General features: G+C 49.9%; 1 protein-coding gene and 1 long non-coding RNA gene across 2 annotated transcripts; one reads left to right on the top strand and one right to left on the bottom strand.

Moving 5' to 3' along the window:
- Positions 1–231: 231 nt before the first annotated feature.
- LOC131502824 (uncharacterized) lies at positions 232–22,762 on the bottom strand. The gene is made up of 4 exons (XR_009257207.1): positions 22,649–22,762; positions 4,892–5,109; positions 3,986–4,119; positions 232–841 (listed from the first exon to the last, which is right to left on the bottom strand). It is a non-coding gene; the product is annotated as an uncharacterized LOC131502824 (long non-coding RNA).
- LOC131502815 (rhox homeobox family member 2-like) lies at positions 14,566–22,290 on the top strand. Its single transcript, XM_058713852.1, has 4 exons — positions 14,566–15,167; positions 15,329–15,746; positions 17,899–17,944; positions 21,651–22,290. Exons 1-4 carry the CDS (start codon positions 15,023–15,025, stop codon positions 22,098–22,100), a joined length of 1,059 nt encoding a protein of 352 aa, XP_058569835.1. The 5' UTR covers positions 14,566–15,022; the 3' UTR covers positions 22,101–22,290.
- Positions 22,763–23,144: the final 382 nt, after the last annotated feature.

Genomic DNA, 23,144 nt, shown 5'->3' with positions numbered 1-23,144 from the left:
GCCACCTCACCCAGGTGTATGTGACCCAGGGTGAAGCCTCCTCCGGGAGAAATCCCCACCTCCCACACTACTGGGGATTTTTGTCTCCTGTGCTCCGGCAGCCAGTTGTTTCCTTCCAGCCCCCGTTAAGTGGAGCTGACGCCCCAACAGATAACATTCCATGTAGCCGGCAGCCCCCTTCTCGCTCGGTTCCTGGATTTGGCCCTTAGGGAAAGACTGGGCCAAGGTGTGTGTGTGTAGGGCAGCTGGTCCCTCCTTGGCCCTCCCACGTTACCTTTTCTGTCTTTATACTGTGGGTGGTTACAGCAAAGCAGAGGGTCACCTCCTCATCACCATCAGGGAGGTGTTGTGCTGCCTCCCCCGGGAGCACGCCCATCCTCTTCCTCAGGTGAGCCTCTCTGAGGCTTCGTCTCCCCCAGAGACTGAAGCCTCTACCTTCTTTCCAGGCAGTGTCCTCACCAGATGTCTGCCCGGGGAGAAGCAGTGGGGGACAAAGCCCAGCGTGCCTGGTGGTTTGAAGCACCTGTTCCAGAGGACGGCAGCCTCCGTCCTGGGAGGGACAGGAGTAGCAACCTCTCTGCCTTTTAGTCACTTCCAGGAGCACTAGCCAGCTCAGCCCAAGGATGGGGGGCCTCCATACCCCTGTGGGGAGAGGCTAGAGTGATGTCGTCTTCAACAGCAGAGGCAAGTGTGACAGCAGCAGAGACAAGCTTGCCGTTTACTAAGGTGACTGCTCCCAGTGTCCTCAGCATTCAGCCTCAGCCTGCCGTCTCCGCCCCGTGGGCTCCTTTACCTGCCACGGTGGTCCCCAGGGAGAAGGACATCCTCTTGTCTCAGAGCGCTGAAGCGGAGGAAAAATAAGTTCCCCTTTACCCTTCTATGTCTGGCTGTGTAGGGCAGCACAATTCGGACCCCCTCACCATACACATACCTGTCTCATTGGAGTGTGGATTAGTTTTGTTTTGTTTGGGGGGGTGGAGAGAGAGAGAGAGAGAAAGAGAGAGAGACAGTGGGAGAGGGGTGGAGAGAGAGAATCCCAAGCAGGCTCCGCACTGTCCGAGCGGAGCCCATCGAGGGGCTGGAAATCACAAACTGTGAGATCATGACCGGAGCCTAAATCAAGAGTCAGATGCTTAACCAACTGAGCCACCTGGGTGACCCTAGTTTTGGTATTTTTAAGAAATAGAAAACTCACAAGTTTTTTTGCCTCCTAATCGTCTGAATGGGTTTCTTTTTTAAAAGATTTTATTTTTAAATAATCTCTACGCTCAACGTGGGCTCAGAGTTACAATCCCGAGATCAAGAGTCATGTGGTCCACCACTGAGCAAGCCAGGTGCCCCCGACTAAAAGAATTTAGCTGAACCTGGGTGGTTCAGCTGGTTAAGCAACCAACTCTTGGTTTTGGCTCAGGTCATGATCTCACGGTGTGTGGGTTCAAGCCCCATGTAGGGCTCTGCGATGACAGTGCGGAGCCTGCTTGGGATTCCCTCTCTCCCTCTCTCTCTCTGACCCTCCCCTGCTCTCTCACTCACTCTCTAAATAATAGATAGATAGATAGAATTTATACAGAAGACCTGCCCCAGAAAGAGAGCTATCAGCCTAGATAACTACAGTGTAAGATAAAGTAGGTGTGGTTCCCCTCTGGCAACTACCAGTGTGTTTCCGTTTGTTTTTTGTCTGTCTGTGCTCTGCTGCCCACCAGGCCCTTAGGATGGTGGCCAACTATGCTAGGGACTAATGCTGCATGTGCGGACACTCGTCCTCAATATCTGGGAGGGACGGAAAGATGAGGAAGCTCTAAACCTAGGCCAGCAATCCAGGTCCCAGAGCACAGCCAATGGCTCGTGGAGTCACGGATTCCAAATACAAGCAAACAACTATCAATCCATATCTATATGCAAAGGGTGAGCAAGAGTGAACAGCAGGACCCCCTGCCTTAAGCGAGGGGTGGCTCAGTGCTGAGACTGAGGGAGAAACCTAGAATGAGCAGCCCTTTGATGAAGAGTTCTGTGTAGGAAGGTAGTGCGAAGTCCTGAAGCGCTCAACCTGGGTGAGCAATGCCCATGCCTGGAAGGCTCTGGGTCCAGGGGAGGGCATGGCTCCCTAGAGGCTGGACTTCTGCGGGATGAACTCTGTCTTGTAGACCACCCCCCGGCTCTGGGCTTGTGTTCCCTCGTCTGTAATATGAAGGGAATGGACCAGATGCCTGCAAAAGTCCCTTACAGAACAGACTACTGTGACTTCCTTGACCTGGGTGTTCCCCAGAAGACAAGGAGGTCCTTTTTTTTTTTTTTTTTTTTGGAAGAGCAGCATGAAATGATGAGACTGGTTCTCGGTGTTGACCTTTTACTACAGGGCCTGTGAACATTTGTCTCACTTGCCAAATGAAAGCGGGCTTGGGTGACAGAATATTCCACAAAGGAGAATAAGTGCCAGTCTGCTGAGAGGAAGTGGCCGAGGCAAGGACCGGCTCTCGCTGGGACACCTTACCGCCTGGGCTTAATGGGGGTGAGCAGAAGTCTCACTGAACCCCGATGAAGGTAATGGCACGCAGCATTCCTAGGATGAGGGCTATGTTACCATAGCAACTGACTCCCGAGGCGTCCGCTCCAGGCGTTGAGAAGCCCAGGCCACATGTGGGCTACAGCAGGTCAAATGAGGCCAAGTTTAGCTAACCTAGCAGGAAATGCAGTGGAGGATTCTATTTTAGCTCTCTTATTCCACCTCCGGGACGCCAACGTTTCCCAGAGGTATCGTATCAGCACCAAACGACTGCAAGGCAGGTCAGCACATCCACGCGTGTGCTCCGAGGACGCCCAATGATAAGCACGACACCCCATCACCTCAATTCTGGCAAACGTACTTCTGTTCTTCTGAAGACCACTGAGAACAAACTCCATTCCTCTCTTTTGTACACATTTATAGTAATCATTATCTTTATTTAAAAGGTCACTTTTCAAGGGCGCCTGGGTGGCTCAGTCAGTTGAGCGTCCGACTTCGGCTCAGGTCATGATCTCACGGTTTGTGAGTTCGAGCCCCGCATAGGGCTTACTGCAGTCAACAAGGAGCCCACTTCAGATCCTCTGACCCCCTCTCTGTGTGCCTCTCCCCTGCTCGTGCTCTCTCTCTCAAAAATAAATAAAAAACATTTTAAAAAGTATTTTTAAAAAAGTCACGTTTCATATCTGTTTGAGGGACCAAACTTTTTTTTTTTTTTTAATGTAGGGTCCACAAGCAAGGTGGGGCTTGAACTCACAACCCTGAGATCGAGTCATATGCTCTACCAGTGGAGCCAGCCAGGTGCCCCCGAGGGACCACTCTCTTACATCGATTTTTTTCCTTTATTTTAGAGAGAGAAAGAGAGCATGAGCAGAGAAGAGGGGCAAAGGGAGAGAGAGAGAATCATAAGCAGGGTCCACACTCAATGCCGAGCTTGATGTGGGGCTTGATCCCACGACCCCGGGAGCATGACTTGAGCCGAAATCAAGAGTCGGACGCTCAACCAACTGGGCCACCCAGGCAGTCCTGTATTGATTTTTTTTTTAAGTACTCTCTACACCCAACATGGAGCTCGAACTCACGACCCGGAGATCAAGAGTTACATGCTCTATTGACTGAGCCAGCCACACTCTTGTATTGAGATAAAGAATTGCTTCTGGTCCCTCCCTTTCCTCCTGACCCTTTGTTTCTAAGTACTTGTGGTTAAAATAGTTGTTTAGAATTTTGATTGCCAGCTACTTCCAAGTTCAATCTGTAGTGAGACAGGTCCTAAAGGTGCGGTGACAAGAGAATTGGAAAGCAGGGGGCTAGGACTCTCCAGGAGCCGAGCACCGGCCCCCTGGCTCAAGCCTCTTTTATTTTTGCAAACTGTCTGATAACAGCAAGCACGTACAAATAGTATTTGGCATCTTGACAGGTCGTGCACCTGCAGTGTATTCCATACTGGGTCATGAGTACATCTGGCGCCAGACAAAACATTCTTACCCCAGACCTGGTGCCCATATGATGTCCTTCTGAAGAGAACAAGCAGTCCCGGCAGCTTTCCAATCTGCTTTCAGTTCCTTGCTGCTCCGTCCCTTTCCTTCAGGACATTCTTACGGTGCCTCTGGCTTCTTGTTCTGCAACACAATCCTCTGATTTAACTGATGATACTTGTTTGATCAAGATCCAGGTTACATAAATCTAATTTTAATCAAAAAATGTTACTTCCCCCAAATAGTTCATGAGTTCTTCCTACTTAATTTGACCATCAACCTTCCAATTTTGAAAGTTCGCTGGCATGTGTTGTTTACTGTGGAGAACAGTAGAAAGCAAGACTACATCCAGAACTATTAGATTACTGTAAAAATTACTGAATCTGCTGCACTCCTTGTTGTACTTATAACTTTTCAGTCAAAACTAACATCTACAGGGGGCGCCTGGCTGGCTCAGTTGGTACAGCATGCAAATCTTGATCTCGGGGTTGTAAGTTCAAGTCCCACGTAGGGTGTAGAGATTACTTTAAAAAAAAAACTTAAAAAACCCTAAAATCTACAAAAACAACCTATCTCAGGTCGATGAAGTTGTTGGTGGCCAGTTTCTAAAGATTTTTTTTTAATGAATCAGAGTTATTTCCATATCTCAGAATAATTCATTCCTGATCTATGCCTTTGGGATATTTGAAATGTACATTAAGAGAAAATTTGGGGGGGGTGTGTTAATTCATTTGGGGGACTAATGAAGACTTCTCTCTTTGCAAACCTAGGCTAAGTGTAAATTATTATCTACAGCGATGTTCTGCTTATTTCTTGTGCCTTAAGCCACCGCTCTGCCTTAATACATGTGGCATCTGAAAGAAGGAAGGACAAGTTTAAAAACATCGTGGATGTGACAAAAATGCCATGCACTTACGGGAAAGCTATTCATTTTTGTTGTTGTTTGTTTCTTCCAGGCAGCCCGGGCTTCAAAAGAGACTGCTCTTTGTTCGTGTGTGTCTCACCGGATGTGAGGGTTAACCGAGGGGTTTGTGCTGAGTAGTTTCTGGCTTTCACTCTCAAGGTGGGAAAGCTGAATGTGGTTCTTCCAGTGGCCAGAGCAGAGAAGGTGTCAGGACCGGGTCTGTAACAGGACTGAGGTTCATAAAGAGAGTCATGACACCGAGGCTTTTCTTTCCAGGAAGCAACTTTATTCCTGGGCTCAGTGGATTCGTACCCAAAAAACTGAGCCCCGCGCACAGCTGGGTATAGCCTTTTATACGATTTCTACTTCTTTGTCTCCCATACATGGTAATATACAGACATACAGTCTGATGGGGCGGTCTAGGTGACAGAGTCGTGAGGAATGTCACATAGGTGCACATAGCCAGGTTACCCTCCCTTGTCTTGAGGTTTTCATCACATTCCTTTGGGAGGGGCTCCACCACATTCCCCCCCTTTGATGCTCAGACTCCCCTATTTTGGGTCAAAGAGCATCATCTTGGTTTAGAGGTTTATATTTCCAGAACATCATTACACGCGTGGCCATCTTTCTTTCAACCATGGCCTCAATGAGACTGGAGACAGACCGTACAACCAAGGGGGCTAAGCAGGGTAAGATCAAGCACCCTCCCAAAATTAGAAAGATAATTCCCATGAGGGTTTTGAATCCCCCGAGAGTTGAAAACCATCCTCCAAATAACTCCCCAGGGTTCCAATCGTCCCAGGTCTGGACAGGACACGAGCAACCTTTCTCATCCGATCTGTCATCTCCTCTATGACTTTTCCTTCATCATCGATCTGTAGGCAGCAGTTGCTCAGGTTAAATTTTCCACAAACACCTCCCTCAGAAGCAAGCAGGTAATCTAAGGCCAAGCGATTTTGATAGATAGCATTGCGCTTTTTTGGTTTGCTCCTTGGCTAGCAAGTTAGGAGCTCTGGCAGTTTCATCGGTTATAAATTCTACAACCGCTTGCAGTCTGATGATGCGGTTTAGCATGTAAATGGGAGTGCGGTAGCCCCAGGACCCAACCTCTGCCCAGCTGGCAGGGCCATAATACTGGATTATACGCTCAGGAGGCCATTCATCATCTTTCCATTTGCCAATTTGTAGGACACACTGGCTTCTTTGAGCCTCTCTATCTCCATACATTTGAACTCCCAGATGTTCTCCCCTTGCAAGTGGGAGCAGGAAGAAAGATGGACGGATAGTCCCCAGCACACATGACCCTGACCAGCCTGAAGGGAGTACCGTATAGGCTGTTTTCCCACATATGCAGTATAGGCCACCTGGGGCCTGCCATTCGATGTTGTCCCAGGCCTCTCGGAGATGAGAGAAGATAAACAAGGGATGAAGGTCTGGCTCGAGGTGACCCGGAGACCCCCACCATTGGGTTTCCCAGGTGACTGAATTATAAAACCTTTTGGCTTCAGCATGATAAGTTTCCGACAGGGATGGTGAACTTTTTCCCCCATCGGGCAAGACGGTACTTCCCAATGATTGAGGTTTCGAGAAGCCAAACCCTGGTAGTAGAACTGGGGTATTTTGTTCCATTTTAAGGCTCAGGGGATCTGATTCCCTGGCCTCCCCTGACCACGGATCCCCCACGCTGGTTCCCCCACATACATAACATGAAGAGATCTTTGGGGTCTGGGCTATAGTCTCTGCAGAGCTAGAAACCAGTTCCCTGCTGGGACTGAAATGGGAGGGGGACTACTTATTTCTTCATAGAAGGAGTGGAAGACTTGATGGGACGTGGTCAGATGGGTGGTAGTGACCCTCTTGAAATACAGCACAGTCCCTGGGTCTCTGTCTCGCCCATAGATTCGGATGCCAAATCGGGTGCCCCATGGCCACTTGTAGCCTTCTGGGTTAATGATGGTGAAATTAACAGGGTTCCAGGCTTTTTTTTTTTTAATGTTTATTTTTGAGAGAGAGACAGAGACAGAGACAGAACACGAGCGGAGGAAGGGCAGAGAGAGACGAGGAGAAACAGAATCCAAAGCAGGCTCCGGGCTGTCAGCACAGAGCCCGATGCAGGGCTGGAACTCGCGAACCGCGAGATCGGGACCTGAGCCGAAGTCAGACGCTTAACCAACTGAGCCACCCAGGTGGCCAGGGTTACAGGCTTTTGATTGACAACCTGATGTAGTGTCCCCTTCTGAAGGAGTGCTGTTGTGCCTTTTTTTTCCCCAAGCAGCCCATGAAACACAGTTCCAACTGATGCATAAAAACTTAGATGTATAGGCACCTAAGCCCTTTTCCTCACATTACGTACTTGTCATTGAGTCGGTATTTTCGCTCCCAATCTAAGCCTCCAAACGGTATATCAAGAGTCCTCGGGCCCTCCATGATAAGTGCCCGCTTTTCTCGCATAACAAATGCCTCTGGGCCAATCCCTATAACTGCACATGCATCCAACAGTATTGACACCGGACGTTTGGGGTCAGTGATTTGTGTCTGGCTGATGAAGCCCCCCCTCCATCCCGGTAGGATCGGACTTTTAATCAATCTTCATTTGGGGAGTCCTGCAGGTCAAAGCAAGTATACTGACTCCCCCACTGGCAGATAGCATAGGTGGTCTTATTGTGTCTGCAGGTCCCCAAGGTCTTTCCCTGGCATGAGAAGTGGGTACGGTATAGTAAGGTCCAGGTGACTCCCTGGCCTGACCTGGTCATGCGAATACATGGGTCACATGATGATACAAACGGGGTCCAGATTAAAAGCAACTAATACCAACAAAACATCCTGCCCACTAGAGGAGAGAGAACGCTAACAGAAACAAATCTCTGGCCCGTTTTCTACATCGAAGTACCTACTTCATCAGTTGACAAAATAGTGTGTTAGAAAGTTTCAAAAAGTTCTAAAAGTATTTTCTTCAGTAAGACAAGTTCTGAGAGCATCTTATTTTGTTCTAAAAGCAATAAACTACTCTCTGTGGGGAAAAGGGAGGAAAAAAGCGACCGCAGGAGGCCCAGGTACTTGGACTTTATGCTGGACCCTACCTATCAGACTCAGCCTCACTAAACATACATCTGTTGCTCGTCTGTTGCGTTCTGTGTGTGGATTATTCCCTAACTCCAGTGTCAAAATATCCAGCCTTAGGCCAACTCACCTTAGGAGGGCAAGCCTCTTCTATTGCTGCTATCAGCCCCTGAACATTGGCCTCAGTCTGAACCACTTCCTGGTCATTCTTAGCAGGGTCTGGAAGAAATTCTGGTTATCTCTTTACTCTGTAGGGAATGGCGGCCTTACCAGGAGGCTATCTGGCTTGTCTGTTAATTACAGTATAATCATGGGTAGGAAGAACACCCCTTAGCAGCTAATCACGGTCCCTGTGAGTGAGGTTGTGAATGGCCACTAAGATTTCCAATATTTTTTAAGATGTGGGAAATGCCTGGGGCTCCTGGGTGGCTCATTCGGTTAAGCGTCTACCTCTTGGTTTCCACTCAGGTCATGATCTCGCAGTTCGTGAGTCTGAGCCCCTTGTCAGGCTCAGGCTGTGCTGACAGCACGGAGCCTGCTCGGGATTCCCTCTCTTCCTCTCTCTCTGCCCCTCCCCTGCTTGTGTGCTCTCTCTCTCTCAAAATAAATAAATACAAACTTTTTAAAAATGTAGGAAATGCTTGTGATGAAATGTCGGAATATCAGATACAATGTGGAATACAGTAGTACTTGGAAAAGAAATTATAGGAAAACAACCTGAAAAATAACATTTTCATTATTACCCTTGGATATTTGGCAGGGTTATAGTTGAGGTTAATATGCTTTTCTATTTTTCATTCTTTATTTTGAGAGAGAGACCGAGCAGGGAAAGGGCAGAGAGATGGGGAGAGACAGAGAGAATCCCAACCAGGTTCCATATACTGTCAGCGCCGAGCCTGACATGGGGCTCAACCCCACAAACCCCGAGATCATGACCTGAGCCAAAATCAAAAGTCTGATGCTCAACCGACCGAGCCACCAGGCGCGCCGAGTTTAATAAGTTTTATTTTTGGTGTCTTCATACTTTCCATATAAATCACAATAATGTGTTACCTTTTTAAAATATTTTATTTTTATTTAATTATTTTTTAAATGTCTATTTATTTATTTTGAGAGAGAGAGCATGAGCGGAGAAGGGGCAGAGGGACAGGGAGACAGAGAATCTTAAGCAAGCTCCACTCTCAGCGCAAGCCTCACATAGTACTCAATCTCACCAACCATGAGATCAAGACCTGAGCCAAAATCAAGAGTCAGTCGTTCAACCAACTGGGCCACCCAGGCACCCCTAAAGATTTATTATTTATGTATCTATTTTTTTAATTTACATCCAAGTTAGCATATGTGCAACAATGATTTCAGGAGTAGATTCCTTTGTGCCCCTTGCCCATTTAGCCCATCCCCCCTCCCACACCCCCTCCAGCAACCCTCAGTTTGTTCTCCATATTTATGAGTCTCTTACGTTTTGTCCCCCTACCTGTTTTTATATTATTTTTGCCTCCCTTCCCTTATGTTCATCTATTTTGTATCTTAAATTCCTCATGAGTGAAGTCATGATATTTGTCCTGGGCTGACTAATTTCGCTTAGCATAATGCCCTCCAGTTCCATCCACGTAGTGGCAAATGGCAAGATTTCATTCTTTTTTGATTGCTAAGTAATACTCCATTGTAAATATATATACCACATCTTCTTTATCCATTCATACATCGATGGACATTTGGCTCTTTCCATACCTAGTGATTTTGAGTAAACTCTACGCCCAACATGGGGCCCAAACTTAACACCCCTGAGACCAAGAGTCCAAGACCTACCAGCTGAACCAGCCGAGTGCCCAATACGTGTCACTTTTGTTATTGAGGAAGAAGCATTTATTGGGGGAAGGCCAGGAAGACCTTCTGCCCACGCTTCAAGAGTCATCTTAAAATCTACCTCCTCCGACTGTTTTCATATTTGTACTGAAGTAAATTCCGCCTTCTTTGCACTTCCATATATTGCTTTATTACTTACCTGTGACATTTGCCTTGTTCTAGATTATATGTGATTTTAACTCACGTATTTTCTTTCTCTCCATGACTTGCTTATATCTTTGGTGCTTGTTTTTAGCACATAGACACATTTATACAATTAAATGCCATGAGGTACATGCACGAACGTGTGCACACACACACAATAGAGAGGGAAATAGGGAGGGAAGAGGAGGGAGAGAAGGAAGGAAGGAGGAGGGAGAAAAGACAGGGAGGGAAGGAGGGAGTGGGAAGAGGGAGGAGAAAGTAGGGAAGATGGAGGGAGGTGAGGGATGGATAGGGAACAGAGTAGGAGGAGGGTGAGAAGGAGGTAGGAGGGAAGAGGATGGCAGGGAAGAAGGCAGAGAGGTAGAAAGGGAAGGAGGAATCTAGGGAGGGAAGAACAGGTGAAGGGAGGAAGGAAGAGAGAGAGGGAGGGAGGGAAGGAGAGGGAAGGAAACTGTTTTTCCATACTTCATTCCGACTTGCTGAGAATTCTGTGAGTTGACCATCACTAGGTTAGTAAACAGTGGTAGTAATAGGAAGAGTTGCCCTATTTCCAGCTGGGGAAACGGAGGCACAGAGACAGGAAGGCTTGCCAGTGTCGTGAGGTGAGAATATACCATGAAAGCAGAAGAACACGGCTGTGCCCGGAAACCAGACACGCGTGCTCCACCCAACTCCAGAGCCTGCTCGCTTGCCTCAGCCCCCTGTTCTCTCCTATAACATTTATGAAGGCGGAAGGGGTGGTTAGGGGCGCGGTCGCCACTCTAGCTGATGAAAGGTGCACACGTCACCGTAATGCCACTACACACACAGACGTTTACATCCCAATTCCAGGGGACGCCTCATGCACCTTGTGGACCGATGTGGCCTCCAGGCAGGGACTCTGGCTCTCCACCTTGATCCCCGAGCCCAGTAACTGCAGTGAGCCGAACCCAGAGCCATCTGGGACTCCCCTCCAAGAACCTCGTCCTAAAACACTGTTTTCATGAGTCTCGCTTGCCCCAAACTTACAGGGTTCCATGCTCCCAGATGCACATATCCCAACACCTCCCTTGAATTCGACCCCAACGTAATATTTAAACTTGATTTCCCTGCTGGATATGGAGTTCTCTGCAGGCTCTTCTCTAGCTCCCTCTCGAGGTCACGCTCCACAGCCACCCTGGCTGTGTCCGGGTTTCCTGAGCTCAGCTTTCTACTTCTTCCCTCCCGGGGTTGCTCGTAATACCCTCTCCTATTGTCTCTGTTTGTACGGACGTTTGTTTATTTAGAGAGCACGCACGCACGAGTCGGGTAGGGGCAGAGAGCCGGAGACCGAGAACCCCGAGCAGGAGCCACGCTGGGCCGGAGCCCCATATGGGGCTTGATCTCACATCCACGACATCACGACCTGAGCCAGTACCAAGAGTCCGTCGCTTAACCGACCGAGCCACCCAGGCGCCCCTCTCCTCCCCCCTCTAACTGCGGTTCTGCGCACAGCCTGCTTAGCATTTACCAAGCGTTGGCTCACTCTGAGACGTGAGGGAAGCCCCACTGCTCCCCGAAAGCCAACTCCGCTTCTACCAGGGGCTGCCAGGAACAGTCTTCAGAGGTTTGGACCCTTGCCCACTTCCACCAAGCTGCATAGCCTTGGGAAGGTCCCCCAACCTCCCCACGCCTCCGTCGCCTTGCTTCAGTAAGCAACAGTGACGCCTCGCGCCGCTCTCCTCCCCTCCCCGCGGACGGCTGCAAGATTCGTCAGCCAGGCCCCGGTGCGCAGCCAGCACTCACGTGAGGTCACCAGCACGAGCAAGCGCGGCCGCGTTCACTCCACAGGCCCGCACACGCACCCAGGGGCGGGGGTTATGCTCCGTGTCCGGCACCTTCGATCACGGCGAGGGCCCAGGCACAGCCCGAGCCCCCTCAGCCCTGACCCCTTACCTCCAGCATCAGCTCCGGTCGTCGGAGCCCGTCCTGTGGGCCTTACTTCTATCACCTTGTACACTTCTCAGCTCAGGAGAGGGGGTACCATCGTGACCCCCATTGTACAGATGCGGCCCGGGGGGCACAGGGATGTCAGCTGATCCACCCGGGCCACAGAGCAACTTAGTGGGGGTGGGGCTCCATCATTTTCAGCTTCTGTCTCTCATGTGGGCTGATCCCTCCGCTCAGACTGGGAGAAGCCAGGGCACAAAGGCTGGGTCTGCGCTGGAGGCGCTGCCCACACTACCTGCCACGGGGCCCTGTAAGCACAGCAGGCCACGAGGTTTGGTGACGGGAGCCCAGGTAGGTACACACAGACATGTAGCGGGGCGCCTGGCTGGCTCAGTTGGGGGAGTGTGACTCTTGCTCTCAGGGCCATGGGCTCGAGCCCCACGTTGGGTGGAGAGATGACTGAAAAAAAGAGTTAAAAAAACAAAGACCCCAAATGACATGTAGCCCTGGAGACCTGGCGGTCGCAAGAAAACTTTCTGTCCTCGTTGTCAACTGCCAGAGAACAACCAGCACCTGTCTTCTCTCATGGACCCTTGCGAATAAAGAAACACAAAATTGGCTGAAATCAGAAATGTGAGACAGTGTGGCGTGGCCACTGGAAATATTTTATTTTTGTCACCTCAATTACTCCCGCAGCACCCTGGTGAGGTGGTGGCTATTGCTGTCCTCGTTATACGGATGAGGACACCTGAGGAAACTGAGACTCAGCAACTCAACAGGTTAGCCAGCTAGCCAGGGCGAGCAAGCCGCGACGCACATCCCGGCAGGCTGCCTCCAGAGCGCCCACGGCCATAAACCCGGCACATCGAACCCCAGTCGTGGCTATTTTTGCTTAGGACGAGGCTCCATTCGGTTGTTAAGGTTTGCAAAGTGTGAAGTTACTGAAGAAAATACTGCCACAACTGATGCCAAGGTAGGGCAATAGTTGTCTCGGGACACGGGAGGGACTGGGATGGAGCCAGCGGGAAGGCTCCATGGGGACGGGAGACACGAAAGAACGCGTCCCCTCGGCGGTCACGGAGAATCGCAGCTAGTCCAGCACAAACAGAATGAAAGCCCTCGTCGGTCGCTCACGCAATAACTAATCTCAAGTCAAACCTGGGCATAGGGTGTCCAGCCGAGGCGGGGGAGGTGCCTGCGGCATTCAACAAGGGCCTCCCTGAGGAGGAAACATCTGGTTAAAGTCGTCAGGAGGACGCAGTCACCTTGCATCCCTTACCACCTCTTTGAAAACGAATTGGTCCGCAAACCTCTTTTAGTTAGTTTCTTACCCATCCTCCAGGGGCATGAGGCAGGGGCACTTATCCCTGAGACCCAGTGGGTGAGGTGACTAGGGCCCGTGATGCATTTAGGAACCCACAGAAATGATGGAGTGTCTGAATTCAAGTGGGGGTGAGGAGAATGGCCGTGGGGTAAACGAGGGATAAATCGAGCACGTTGTCGAGCATAAGGCCCACTGTGGGAAGCTGTTTTCAATATTTAGGATATTAACGAGTCTTGGAACGTCAATAAAACAGTCCTGGCGGGGAAAACCACAGAGCCCTCAATCTGCTCTGCTCCCTTTTATTTGACAAGAAACAAGCATGCATACCATTAAGTGGAGTACAATATTTGCTTACAGGTTTCCTCTGTTGATGTAAAAGTGACATACGAAGAATGCACAAATCTCAAACTTACATTTGTTGAGTTTTGACAAACTATATAAAACTATGTAGAGTCACTCTTTATCACGGATTCCTTGCTATACCCCAAATCTCTTGTCCCTTGTCTCTTTTCTGTACTCACCTGGAGAAACCAAAACCCTACATAAATTCAACTCTCCGACCAATAAAAATGTACCCCTGCCGTAAGAAAAATAAATAAATAAATAAAAAAGGAAAAGGAAAAGAAAAACAACCAACAAGAAACGAAATTTATTTAGGGGTGCCTGGGTGGCTCAGTCGGTTAAGCATCTGGCTTTGGCTCACTTCATGATCTCTGGGTTCATGAGGTCCAGCCCCCCATCGGGCTCTCTGCCTTCAGCACAGAGCCCCCTTGAGATCCTCTGTCCCTCCCGCCCCGCTTGTGCTCTCTCTCAAAATAAATAAACTTAAAAACAAAAGAAGTAAACTTCATTTATTCCCTCAGCAAGGGCTCAGGAAGATCTTTCTAGAAAAACCGAGAGGCTGAGGGAAGGGAGAAATGGCGGCGGGAAATTACCCACGTCCAAAAGGTCCCAACCCTTGAGGGACATGCATGCTTGTATAGAGAAATCTATAGCTAGAGGCATAGCTGCTGTGCAGGAATGCTTCAGGACTGGCGGTTACAATGAGACAAAGAAACAAATATTTGAAAAAGAAAAATTGCAAGAAAAAAAAAAAAGCAGGAGCTTTGTGCACTTTAAGCAGCCTTGAATGCACTGTGCAGGTTTGTAGCCCTGCACCGAGATGTAGCTTCATCACTGAAATTCTGGAGGCACCGGACTTTCCCAAGGGGCACGTGTGGTTTTATTTGCATAGTGCATCTGAGCACCAGGCACGATCAGCAACCCCAAGCCCCAGCTCCTGTTCCCGGGTACCCGGGAGTTTGGCGGGCTCTAACTTCAGCATCTCGCTGAAGAAACTCAAGAGTGTGCCACCTCAGAGCTGATCACATTCGTTTGATGACTATTCGCTGCTTTGTACCGGCTGCTAGGTCCAGAGGTTGGGGGGTGGGGGTGGGGCTGGCCCAAGAGAGATTGTCCCAACATTTCTGCCAGGTCTCCAGACCTAGGGTGAGGTCTGTCTCTCACCCTATGGAAATGGGCAAACACAATGCAGCACAGCCCCTTGCTCGGGAGTGGGGGAGACATGCCGCCAGTTTGGGGGACACGAGCTAAGTTACAACCGAAGCCGCCAGCTCTGGTTACCCATAGTCCCCTCCGATGCCTTAGAGCAAGTGCTCCCCACCCCAGCCCTCTTGGCAGGAGCACCCGCCCACTTGGTGCCCAAGCCCAGCCGCATGCGCACCGCGGCGAGCCCACCCCCCACTAAAGGGTGGTATATATAAAGCGCCTAGCCCGACGCTGGGTAGCTGAACTCGACGGCACGGCAGCGTAGCCGGAGCTCAGTGGCAGGCCACCGCTTCATGTGTGACCCAGCGATCCAGCAGATCCAGACGCAGATCCACACAGGACGGCAGAGGGATACTATGGATCCTTTCAACCAATTCAAGCGCGAAGTCACGGGCTTCCCCAGCCTGGGAGTCGACGAGGACCGGGAAGAGCTGCGTGGTCTGTGCCCGTCGGGACAAGCGTCTTCGCCACGTCCCAGAAATGAAGGGTCCCTGGGCGAGGGGAGCGGTCTGGCCACCCCTCAGATGCCTCCCCTCGCCTCCTCCCCCACAGCCCGGGCTCTGATGCTGATATTTGTCTCTGGATTTCTTCCTTTGCAGAAACCAAGCAAGTGGGGATGTCGCTTACCAGAGACCAAGCGGCTGAGGAAGCAGGGGCCGAGTTCGCACCTCAGCAGCAGGCGGCAGGCATACAAATCAAGAAGGAAGGAGACAGCCATGGGGACGACAACCATGGTGACGGTGACGGCGAGGAGGGGGCCGACGATGTGGGCGCTGGATATCCGTGCCCCGCGGGTCGCAAAACCCGCGATGTGAAGCCGGAGGAGCCGAAGCCGGAGGAGCCGAAGCCGGAGGAGCCAAGGCCGGAGGGGCGGTTGCCCTCGGCCGCGGCTCCGGCTCCGGGTCCCGCTCGGGGAGGGAGGTGGCCGGTGGGTCGCCTCATCAAGTTCACCCCCCAGCAGATGCGCCAGCTGGAGAGCTTGTTCCAGACCACCCACTATCCCAGCATCACCACGCGGTAAGTGGGCCGCTGCGCTGGGTGCGGGTGCCCGTGTTTGGGGGGAGTGGCTGGGGTTGGCGGGGACGGCGCTGGGGGGGGGGCGGGGGGGAAGGGACGCGGACTAGGGCGTTGGGGGGACGGCGGCGGAGACTGGCGGGGGGAGCGACGGCGGGAACGGGACGGCGGCGAGTGGGGGGGTGGGGGGGTGGCGCGGAGGCTTGTCACGTGTCTCTCTCCTCGTGGCTGAAGTAAAACCTACCCGGCCCTCGAGGCTGCGGGTCCCGCGCCTCCCTTGGTTTAGGCGGGAGCTGAGGGCTCTGCGGGTGGGGACCAAGGGGGACGTTCGCGTGGAGGGGAACATCTGGAGCCGGAAAACTGTCCGCTGCGGCTAATAGAAGAAAGTCCTAGAAAATCCTACTAGAAGCGGCGGGGGGGGGGGGGGGGGGGAGGGGAAGAGGGGGAAAGGGGGAGGGCGAGAAGTCTGAGACGCGGGAGCAAACGGGCTAGTAGGATCCCGCCTTTGCTTAAAATGGTGATAAATCTGCTCGTTGTGGATTATTTCTGCCCCGGTTTTTAGTGTTATTTTTACATTTTAGTGTTATTTTTAAATTATTGACGTATTTGAGGTAATCCCAACTCACTAAAGTAATCCCAATTTATGTATTTTAAATACACCCAACGTGGGGCTGGAACTCATGACCCTTGACGTCGAGAGTCACAGGCTCCTCCAACCGAACCCGCCAGTCGGCCCTGCCCTGATTTTGGTATTTTTAAATAGTGCACCGGAAAACGGTCTCGAGTAGTGAATGTTCTGCATTGCCTTAAACTTTGCTAGAGGTCTTTAAAAATCAATTAAAATTTAAAAAAGAAGAAAAGGGGCGCGGCTGGCTCAGTCCGTAGAGCATATGAATTTTGATCTCGAGTGGTGAGTTCAAGCCCCATTTTGGACCCGTAGCCTACTTAAGAAAACTGTAAATCGGGCGCCTGGGTGGCTCAGTGGTTGAGCGTCCCACTTCATCAGGTCGAGAGATCTCTCAGCGTTCTGGGATTCCAGCCCCACCTCTGACTTTGCCTGAAATGCTTTGGATTCTGTCTCCCTCCCTGTTCACCCCTTCCACGCTTGCGCGTGGCGCTGCCTCAACTATAAATAAGCATTTAAAAAAAAAAAAAGAAAAGAAAACATAATAAAATTGAAAAAAAAATTAAAATTAAATCGTGCCGAAGGAAAAACTGCCCTCAAAGGAAGCCTCAAGCTACCCCTTACAGAATAGTGGGGGCGGGGGTGGGGGGGGAGAGTGTATGTGTGTGTGGTGTGTGTGTGTGTGTGTGTGTGTGTGTGTGTGTTGGGGGGTGGATGGTGGATGGCAGGGGGGAAGTTAGTGATAGAAAAACGTAACAAAGCACGACCAAGGAATAAACAGCAGTTTGTGCCATCCTTTAGCCTCTAGTGGGAATGTACTCTTAACTGGGTTCATTACTGATAGATAAAGAGAGATGGGGGAGGGGACGGGATGGGAGGGGAGGGGAGAGACAGAGAGAGAGAGAGAGAGAGAACGCATGTTGTTTTAGGGCTCTAATTTATCATTTTTTATTTTTATTAAAAATTTTTTTTTAACATTTGTTTATTTTTGAGACAGAGCATGAACGGGGGAGGGTCAGAGAGAGAGGGAGACACAGAATCTGAAACAGGCTCCGGGCTCTGAGCTGTCAGCATAGAGCCGGACACGGGGCTGGAACTCAGGGACCGCGAGATCATGACCTGAGCCGAAGTCGGACACTCAACCAACTGAGCCACCCAGGCGCCCCTTAGGGCTCTAATTTAACCCATAAATTGGGTAAGAGCAATGACTGAAAGTCCATACAGATAGTTCCTCAGTCAGATTCTTTTTCATTTTGGTGTTGATAACACTAAAAGAAACTGAATTAGAATGTCACGTGTTCTTGGGGACTGTGCCTCCTTTACCCAAGACTTGGCTTCCCTTAAATTCTTTGTCAACTGAACCTCACTGTAAATCCTGAAATGGCGTGACTTTTCCTAGTGCAGAAACTGGTTCATAAAATGTCACTGACATCTCCCCGAAAACAATTTTTCAAAAGATGAGTGAAAAATCCTATATTTTAACTCACCGCCAACTCCATATACTGATCCTTGCGATTTTTCTCCCCTCAGCCAGGAACTTTCGAGATTCATGAATGTGCCTGTAGCCAGACTGCAGGTCAGTAAACCCGAAAAAAACAATTTCGCTGGGAGCCATTTTAAACCTGTTTCAGGATTTGGGGCACCTTGGTCATAGACTTTCTCTCGTTTCTGTGTTTTTGTTGCCTTTTTTAGATTTGGGAAATAAGTGTTGAACTTTTGGGTCTTGCGGAGGGGAAGGTGGGATACATAAAGCCCAGGTTTTGGAAATTGCCCATTACCAGAGGGAACATGATTTCCTAAAGGAATGAAAAGATTGGTATAGTATAGTATCCCTTGCATACACATATATATACACCTTTGTCTAAGCTACACCTTACCGTATGTACTTTCTTAGGTCACTAAATTAGACTTATAATACACATACTTTTATAATTATATGTCACATGTATAGTATACTTATTTTCACGTGCAATATATATTTACGTGCTAATATAACTATACATGTATTTTATATATATTATAAATACAAAAATATGTGTGTAATGGAGTAAATATAAATTATATAAGATATACAATACATTTAATTCGTAGAATAATGCTTATATTTATCTAAAGTAGAAACACACTTAATATATAAATGTACATATAAAAAATATGTAGTATATTGCACGTATATTCCTTTTTTAAGTTTATTTATTTTGAGAGAGAGAGAGAGTCTGTGCGAGCAGGAGAGGGGCAGAGAGAGAATCCCAAGCAGGTGCTGAGCTGTTAGCACAGAGCCTGACATGGGGACTTAATTCCCCGAACCCTGAGATAATGACCTGAGCAGAAATCAAGAGCTGGACGCTTAACCAACTGAGCCACCCAGGCGCCCTATGTGGTGGTTTTCCTTTTGAATATGATCTTTTGCTCTAGGATCCAGACTAAAGCAATTTTATTTTTTAATTATAAAATTCGTTTGATTTATTTTTTAAATTTTATTTAAAAATTTCAAAAATGTTTTTGATTTTCACTGCTTAATTGCTTTTCGTTTTGTTTTGTTTTGTGTTTTGCTTGTTTTTTTAACATCTATGATTTGTTACTCTAGGATTTGGAGTAAGGCAGTTTTCTTTTTTAATTAAAAAATTATTTTATTTCAACATTTTTAAATTCAATCAATTCCAATTTGGAGCTATTGCTTTTAAGTGTTTGGTAAAGGGGTGTGGAGAGTGGCAGGCCTCCACTTTAATTTCCCAGAATTCTTTGATCTGTCAGCCTGAAAACATAGTTCAAGAGTAGATTGTGCATTATGGTAGACGTGGGAGGGGGGAGTCGCAACCTTCGAAATCTGTCCAAGACAAAATAAACCCAAACAACAATTTCAAACAAGGTTGCATCAGCTCAACAAAGGGGGAAGCCAGTCTAACGAGGTGGAGGGTAAGGGGAGAATTATTTGGGGATATCACTCACGTTCAAATTTGTGAGAGTACCACACGCATTAGCGAATGGTCCTTCGAGGAATGTCTAACACCTGAGATTTTGGTCTTCTTTTTCTGTTTTTAAGTGTACTTATTTATTTTGAGAGAGGGAGAGACAGGGGGCACAAGAGCAGGAAGGGGGCTCCCAGCTTGCCGCTGTCAGCGTGGAGCCCTCTTGGGATCCTCTGTCTCCCTCTCTGTCTGCCTCTCCGGCCTCGCCTGCTCGCGCTCTCTCTCAAAAATAAAAAAACATTAACAAAATTGAATCTCTTGACTGCCATACATGCCACGTGGCAGTGTTAGTGTTAAGTCTGGTCGTTATGTCACATTATCTTCCTGGTACGTATCTATCTCAAAAGTGGCAACTTTTACCTTGTGACCGACTCTAGGCCCTTCCTCCACCCACCCTTCTAGCACTCACAGATCCGATGTTGCTCCATGAGTTTGTTGAGCTTTTTTTTAGATTCCACATATAACTGAGAACATAAAGCGTTTGTGTGAAGAACATTTTAATGGGTGTCCCCTCGACTATTTCGCGAATTCAGTTAAGAGTTGTTTTGATAACCCACCTCAGTTAGGCTGCTTGCACTTGTGTAGACTTGGCCTCTGGTAAACTTGGATCCCCCAAAAGGAGCTCCCAGCACCGGTTTCTTTAGACTTTTCATATTCAAGCAGCAGAAAGACCAAGTAACTACGAAGCTGGGAGAGGGAAAATGAGGCAACAGAGAGAGTAGAGGCCCTTAGTCTCAAGTAACCTTTGCCAACTGGGAATGTCTACAAATATTAAATACAAAGGAATTCCATTAATACGATGTGGAAAGGACAGTGGAGTCCAAAGGACAGGTGTTTTGTTTTGTTTTGTTTTGTTTTGTTTTGTTTTTTGTACTGTTCATAGCTGGCAGATAGGCGGGAGGAGCCATTTTGTGACTCCTCTCCCACATGCTTAGCTGTCTCCCTAAAGTGTCAGTTTCGCCTTGTTGCCTTAGGAAAACCATATGACTTCACTTATGTGTGGAATCTTAACCGAACAGACAAAACAGAAGCAGACTGTAATACAGAGGAGAAACTCTGTTGCGGGGTAGGGGGAGAGGGACGGGCAAAACAAGTGAAGTGGATTAGGAGGCGCCAAGTTCCAGTCATGTAGTAAATCGGTCCCGGGGATGAAAAGTACAGCAGAAGGAATACAGTCAAAATACAGCAATGACTTTGTATGGTGATGATGGTGATCACACTGATCGTGGTGAGCATTTTGTAAGGCAGAGGAATGACGAATCACTGTGTCGTCCACCTGAAACTACCATAATATTGTATTGTCAGCTATGCTTCGACTCAAAAAAGAAAGGAGAAGGAGGGATGGGATGGGGCTCTCCTGGTTGAGGAGAGGGGCTTAGGGGGCCCTGCCCTGCTGGGCAGCAGCGGCTCCTGTCCAGGGTCCTGGAACTGTAGCCAGAGCAGAGGGCGCTGACCGGGTGCTGAGCCCAGGGAAGTCTGGAGGGTGGGGCAGGGTGGAGGGTGCAGAGTGGACAACGGTGCTGTGCCTCTTTGCCCCCGAACTGCTGGCTGGGCAGAGATTTTGAGAACTTGAGTAAATGTGGTCCTAGTCAGGCTAAACCTTCGTTGCCCCCGAAGTGTAAAACGTCCAGGTGCTGTCCGGTGCTTCAGCTTAACTTGTGTCCCAGCAAGACAAGCCACAGGCTCCTGGGCCCTCCAAGCCCAAGCCTCGCTCACAGAACCATCCTTTCAACTATGAAGAGGTTTCAGAAAACGAATGACCCTTTAGTCATCCTTCAAAGAAACCTTTGGTTTCAAAATCCCACACGTGCCTATGGATTATTTACTGCACATTGAAGACGGGCTTTGCAAACTGGGGGTTGTCGCCCCAGCAGGACTGTATGCTGAGCTTCCCCACAAGCAGGGTGACACTAGCCTAGTGATTAGGAGTCCGTGGCAGCTGGACAGCTGAGGGCCAGCTGTCAGGACACAGCCCAGCACGTGTAAGAGTAACAGCAGGGACGGAGTGCCATTCCTCAGCTACACCTGTTTGTCAGGGTGGGGAAAAATAATACGCGAGGTGGGAGGACAGAGTGAAAGCAATAAGCCAAGCCACAGCCTGGCACGTAGTGGGTGCCGTCTGAGGGCGAGCTGAAGGGAGACCCCTCGGTGGTAACTTTCCTAGGATAATTTAGCAACAAGGAAGTAGCTTCCCTGGTGCAGTTTAAAACCCTGAGGGTGTAGAGAGTAGCCTGCTGGGTTTTTTTTTTTTTTTCATGTATGACATTCAATGCTCCACATACTAAAACGATCCTTTTTTCTCTCTGATTGAAGGTTTGGTTTAAGAATAGGAGGGCCAAGCTGAGAAGACAGCGGAGGGCACTGAGGCACAGAAACATGCCCCCCATGGCCACGGTCCCCCCTTCCATCATAAACGTGGGTCGACCCTACCGTGGCATCTTCATTAGTCAGCTGAATTTTGTGTGGATTTTTCAGGAGCCAATGATGCCGGGGCCACCTTGCCCGCCCATGCAACCCTTTCCTCCTATGTTCCTGTTTCCTCAACCTTGGTTCCGTCTAGCTTTCCCTCCCTATGGCTGCCCTCCACCCTTCCTTCCCTCTGGCTACCTTCCACCTTTCCCTCCCTATGGCTGCCCTCCACTTTTCCTTCCCTCTGGCTACCTTCCATTTTCCCTTCCCTTTGGCTGCCCTCCACCTTTCCCTCCCTACGCCTGTCCTCCTATGGCCCATCCTGGTGCGGTACCACCCTTGGCTCTTCTTTAATCCTTTTCCCAAAGAATGGGATCTGTGACAGTTTTTTTCCGAGGTTTTGTTGAGCCAGATTCAAGTTTCTGTATCTGTCGCCATAACGAATAGTTCATTAAATGTGTGCTGAATGTATTAAAGGGAAGTCAAATTCACTGACCCTCTATTTTAGGGCACTTTTTACGTTTTCAATAAAGTTGTGAATTCTCTACAATTGTTTTTGCGTGTGGTGTGGGGTCAGTCAGTTGCATGGGCAATGCCATTCATAGGGAAAGGCGAGGACACCTGCTCTCACGCAGCACTGTCCCTGAGCCACCATCGGCAGGCCAGGCACATCCCCGAAGGTGCCCACGTGCCCGGGGCAGGGTTACAGAGACCCACCCTCTCCTCGGCCACCCCGTCCTCCCGCCCCGCGCGCAAGCCCGACCCCGCAGAGGTGCAGGAGCGGGTGGCGTCAGCCCCTAAGGAGGGACCGGCGGGCTTCCGGGCGGGGCTGGGCCCCAGTCGCCCCGAGGAGCTGGGGCACAGCCGAGCACTGGCAGGGAAACTCGGAAGGGGCTACTCACAGCTCCCGGAGAAGCGGCAGCCGGGTGTGCGTCTGGTGCTCTCCAAGTGGCGTCCGGCGCCTGCCCCGCGGGCGGACCAGACCGGGCCGCGCGGCCTTCCAGCGGGAGGGTCCGGCGCCTGCGGAGGCACCGCGAGGCGAGACCCCCTTCCAGGCCGGCGCTGGGCTCGCTCTCTCTCCCCTGTCCCCCACTCCCCAGGGGTGCAGGGCCCGGCATCGCTCGGCCCCCAGCTCGCAGCTGCCCGGCACCTTTCCGCGAAATCCTTCCTATGGCCCGCCGCCCTCGCGTGCGGTCATTTCAAGTCCGCAGCTGAGAAAGGACCTGGGTCTTTGTCCCCTCGGACTTGGGGTGGCGGAGGGGCTCCTGCGGAACCGAGACCGTGCACCTGGTGCCCGATCGGGTTGTTTACACTGGCACACACAGCCCTTCTCGTTGCCAGGACGACCCCGGCCCCGGGGACGAGTTTCGCCGGTGCACCCAAAATGTCTCCCCCCGT

This window comes from Neofelis nebulosa, chromosome X (genome assembly GCF_028018385.1).
Source record: "Neofelis nebulosa isolate mNeoNeb1 chromosome X, mNeoNeb1.pri, whole genome shotgun sequence".
NCBI classification, from domain to species: Eukaryota; Metazoa; Chordata; class Mammalia; order Carnivora; family Felidae; genus Neofelis; species Neofelis nebulosa.
The sequence above is the reverse complement of the archived record's forward strand: the minus strand, read 5'-3'. Positions and strand labels throughout refer to the sequence as shown.

Excerpts from the sequence above, each read along its gene's own strand:
- LOC131502815 (XM_058713852.1), top strand. The coding sequence starts at position 15,023 with ATGTGTGACCCAGCGATCCAGCAGATCCAGACGCAGATCCACACAGGA. Across the intron at positions 15,168-15,328 it reads GGACCGGGAAGAGCTGCGTG|AAACCAAGCAAGTGGGGATG; the intron begins GTCTGTGCCCGT and ends CTTCCTTTGCAG. Across the intron at positions 15,747-17,898 it reads TATCCCAGCATCACCACGCG|CCAGGAACTTTCGAGATTCA; the intron begins GTAAGTGGGCCG and ends TTCTCCCCTCAG.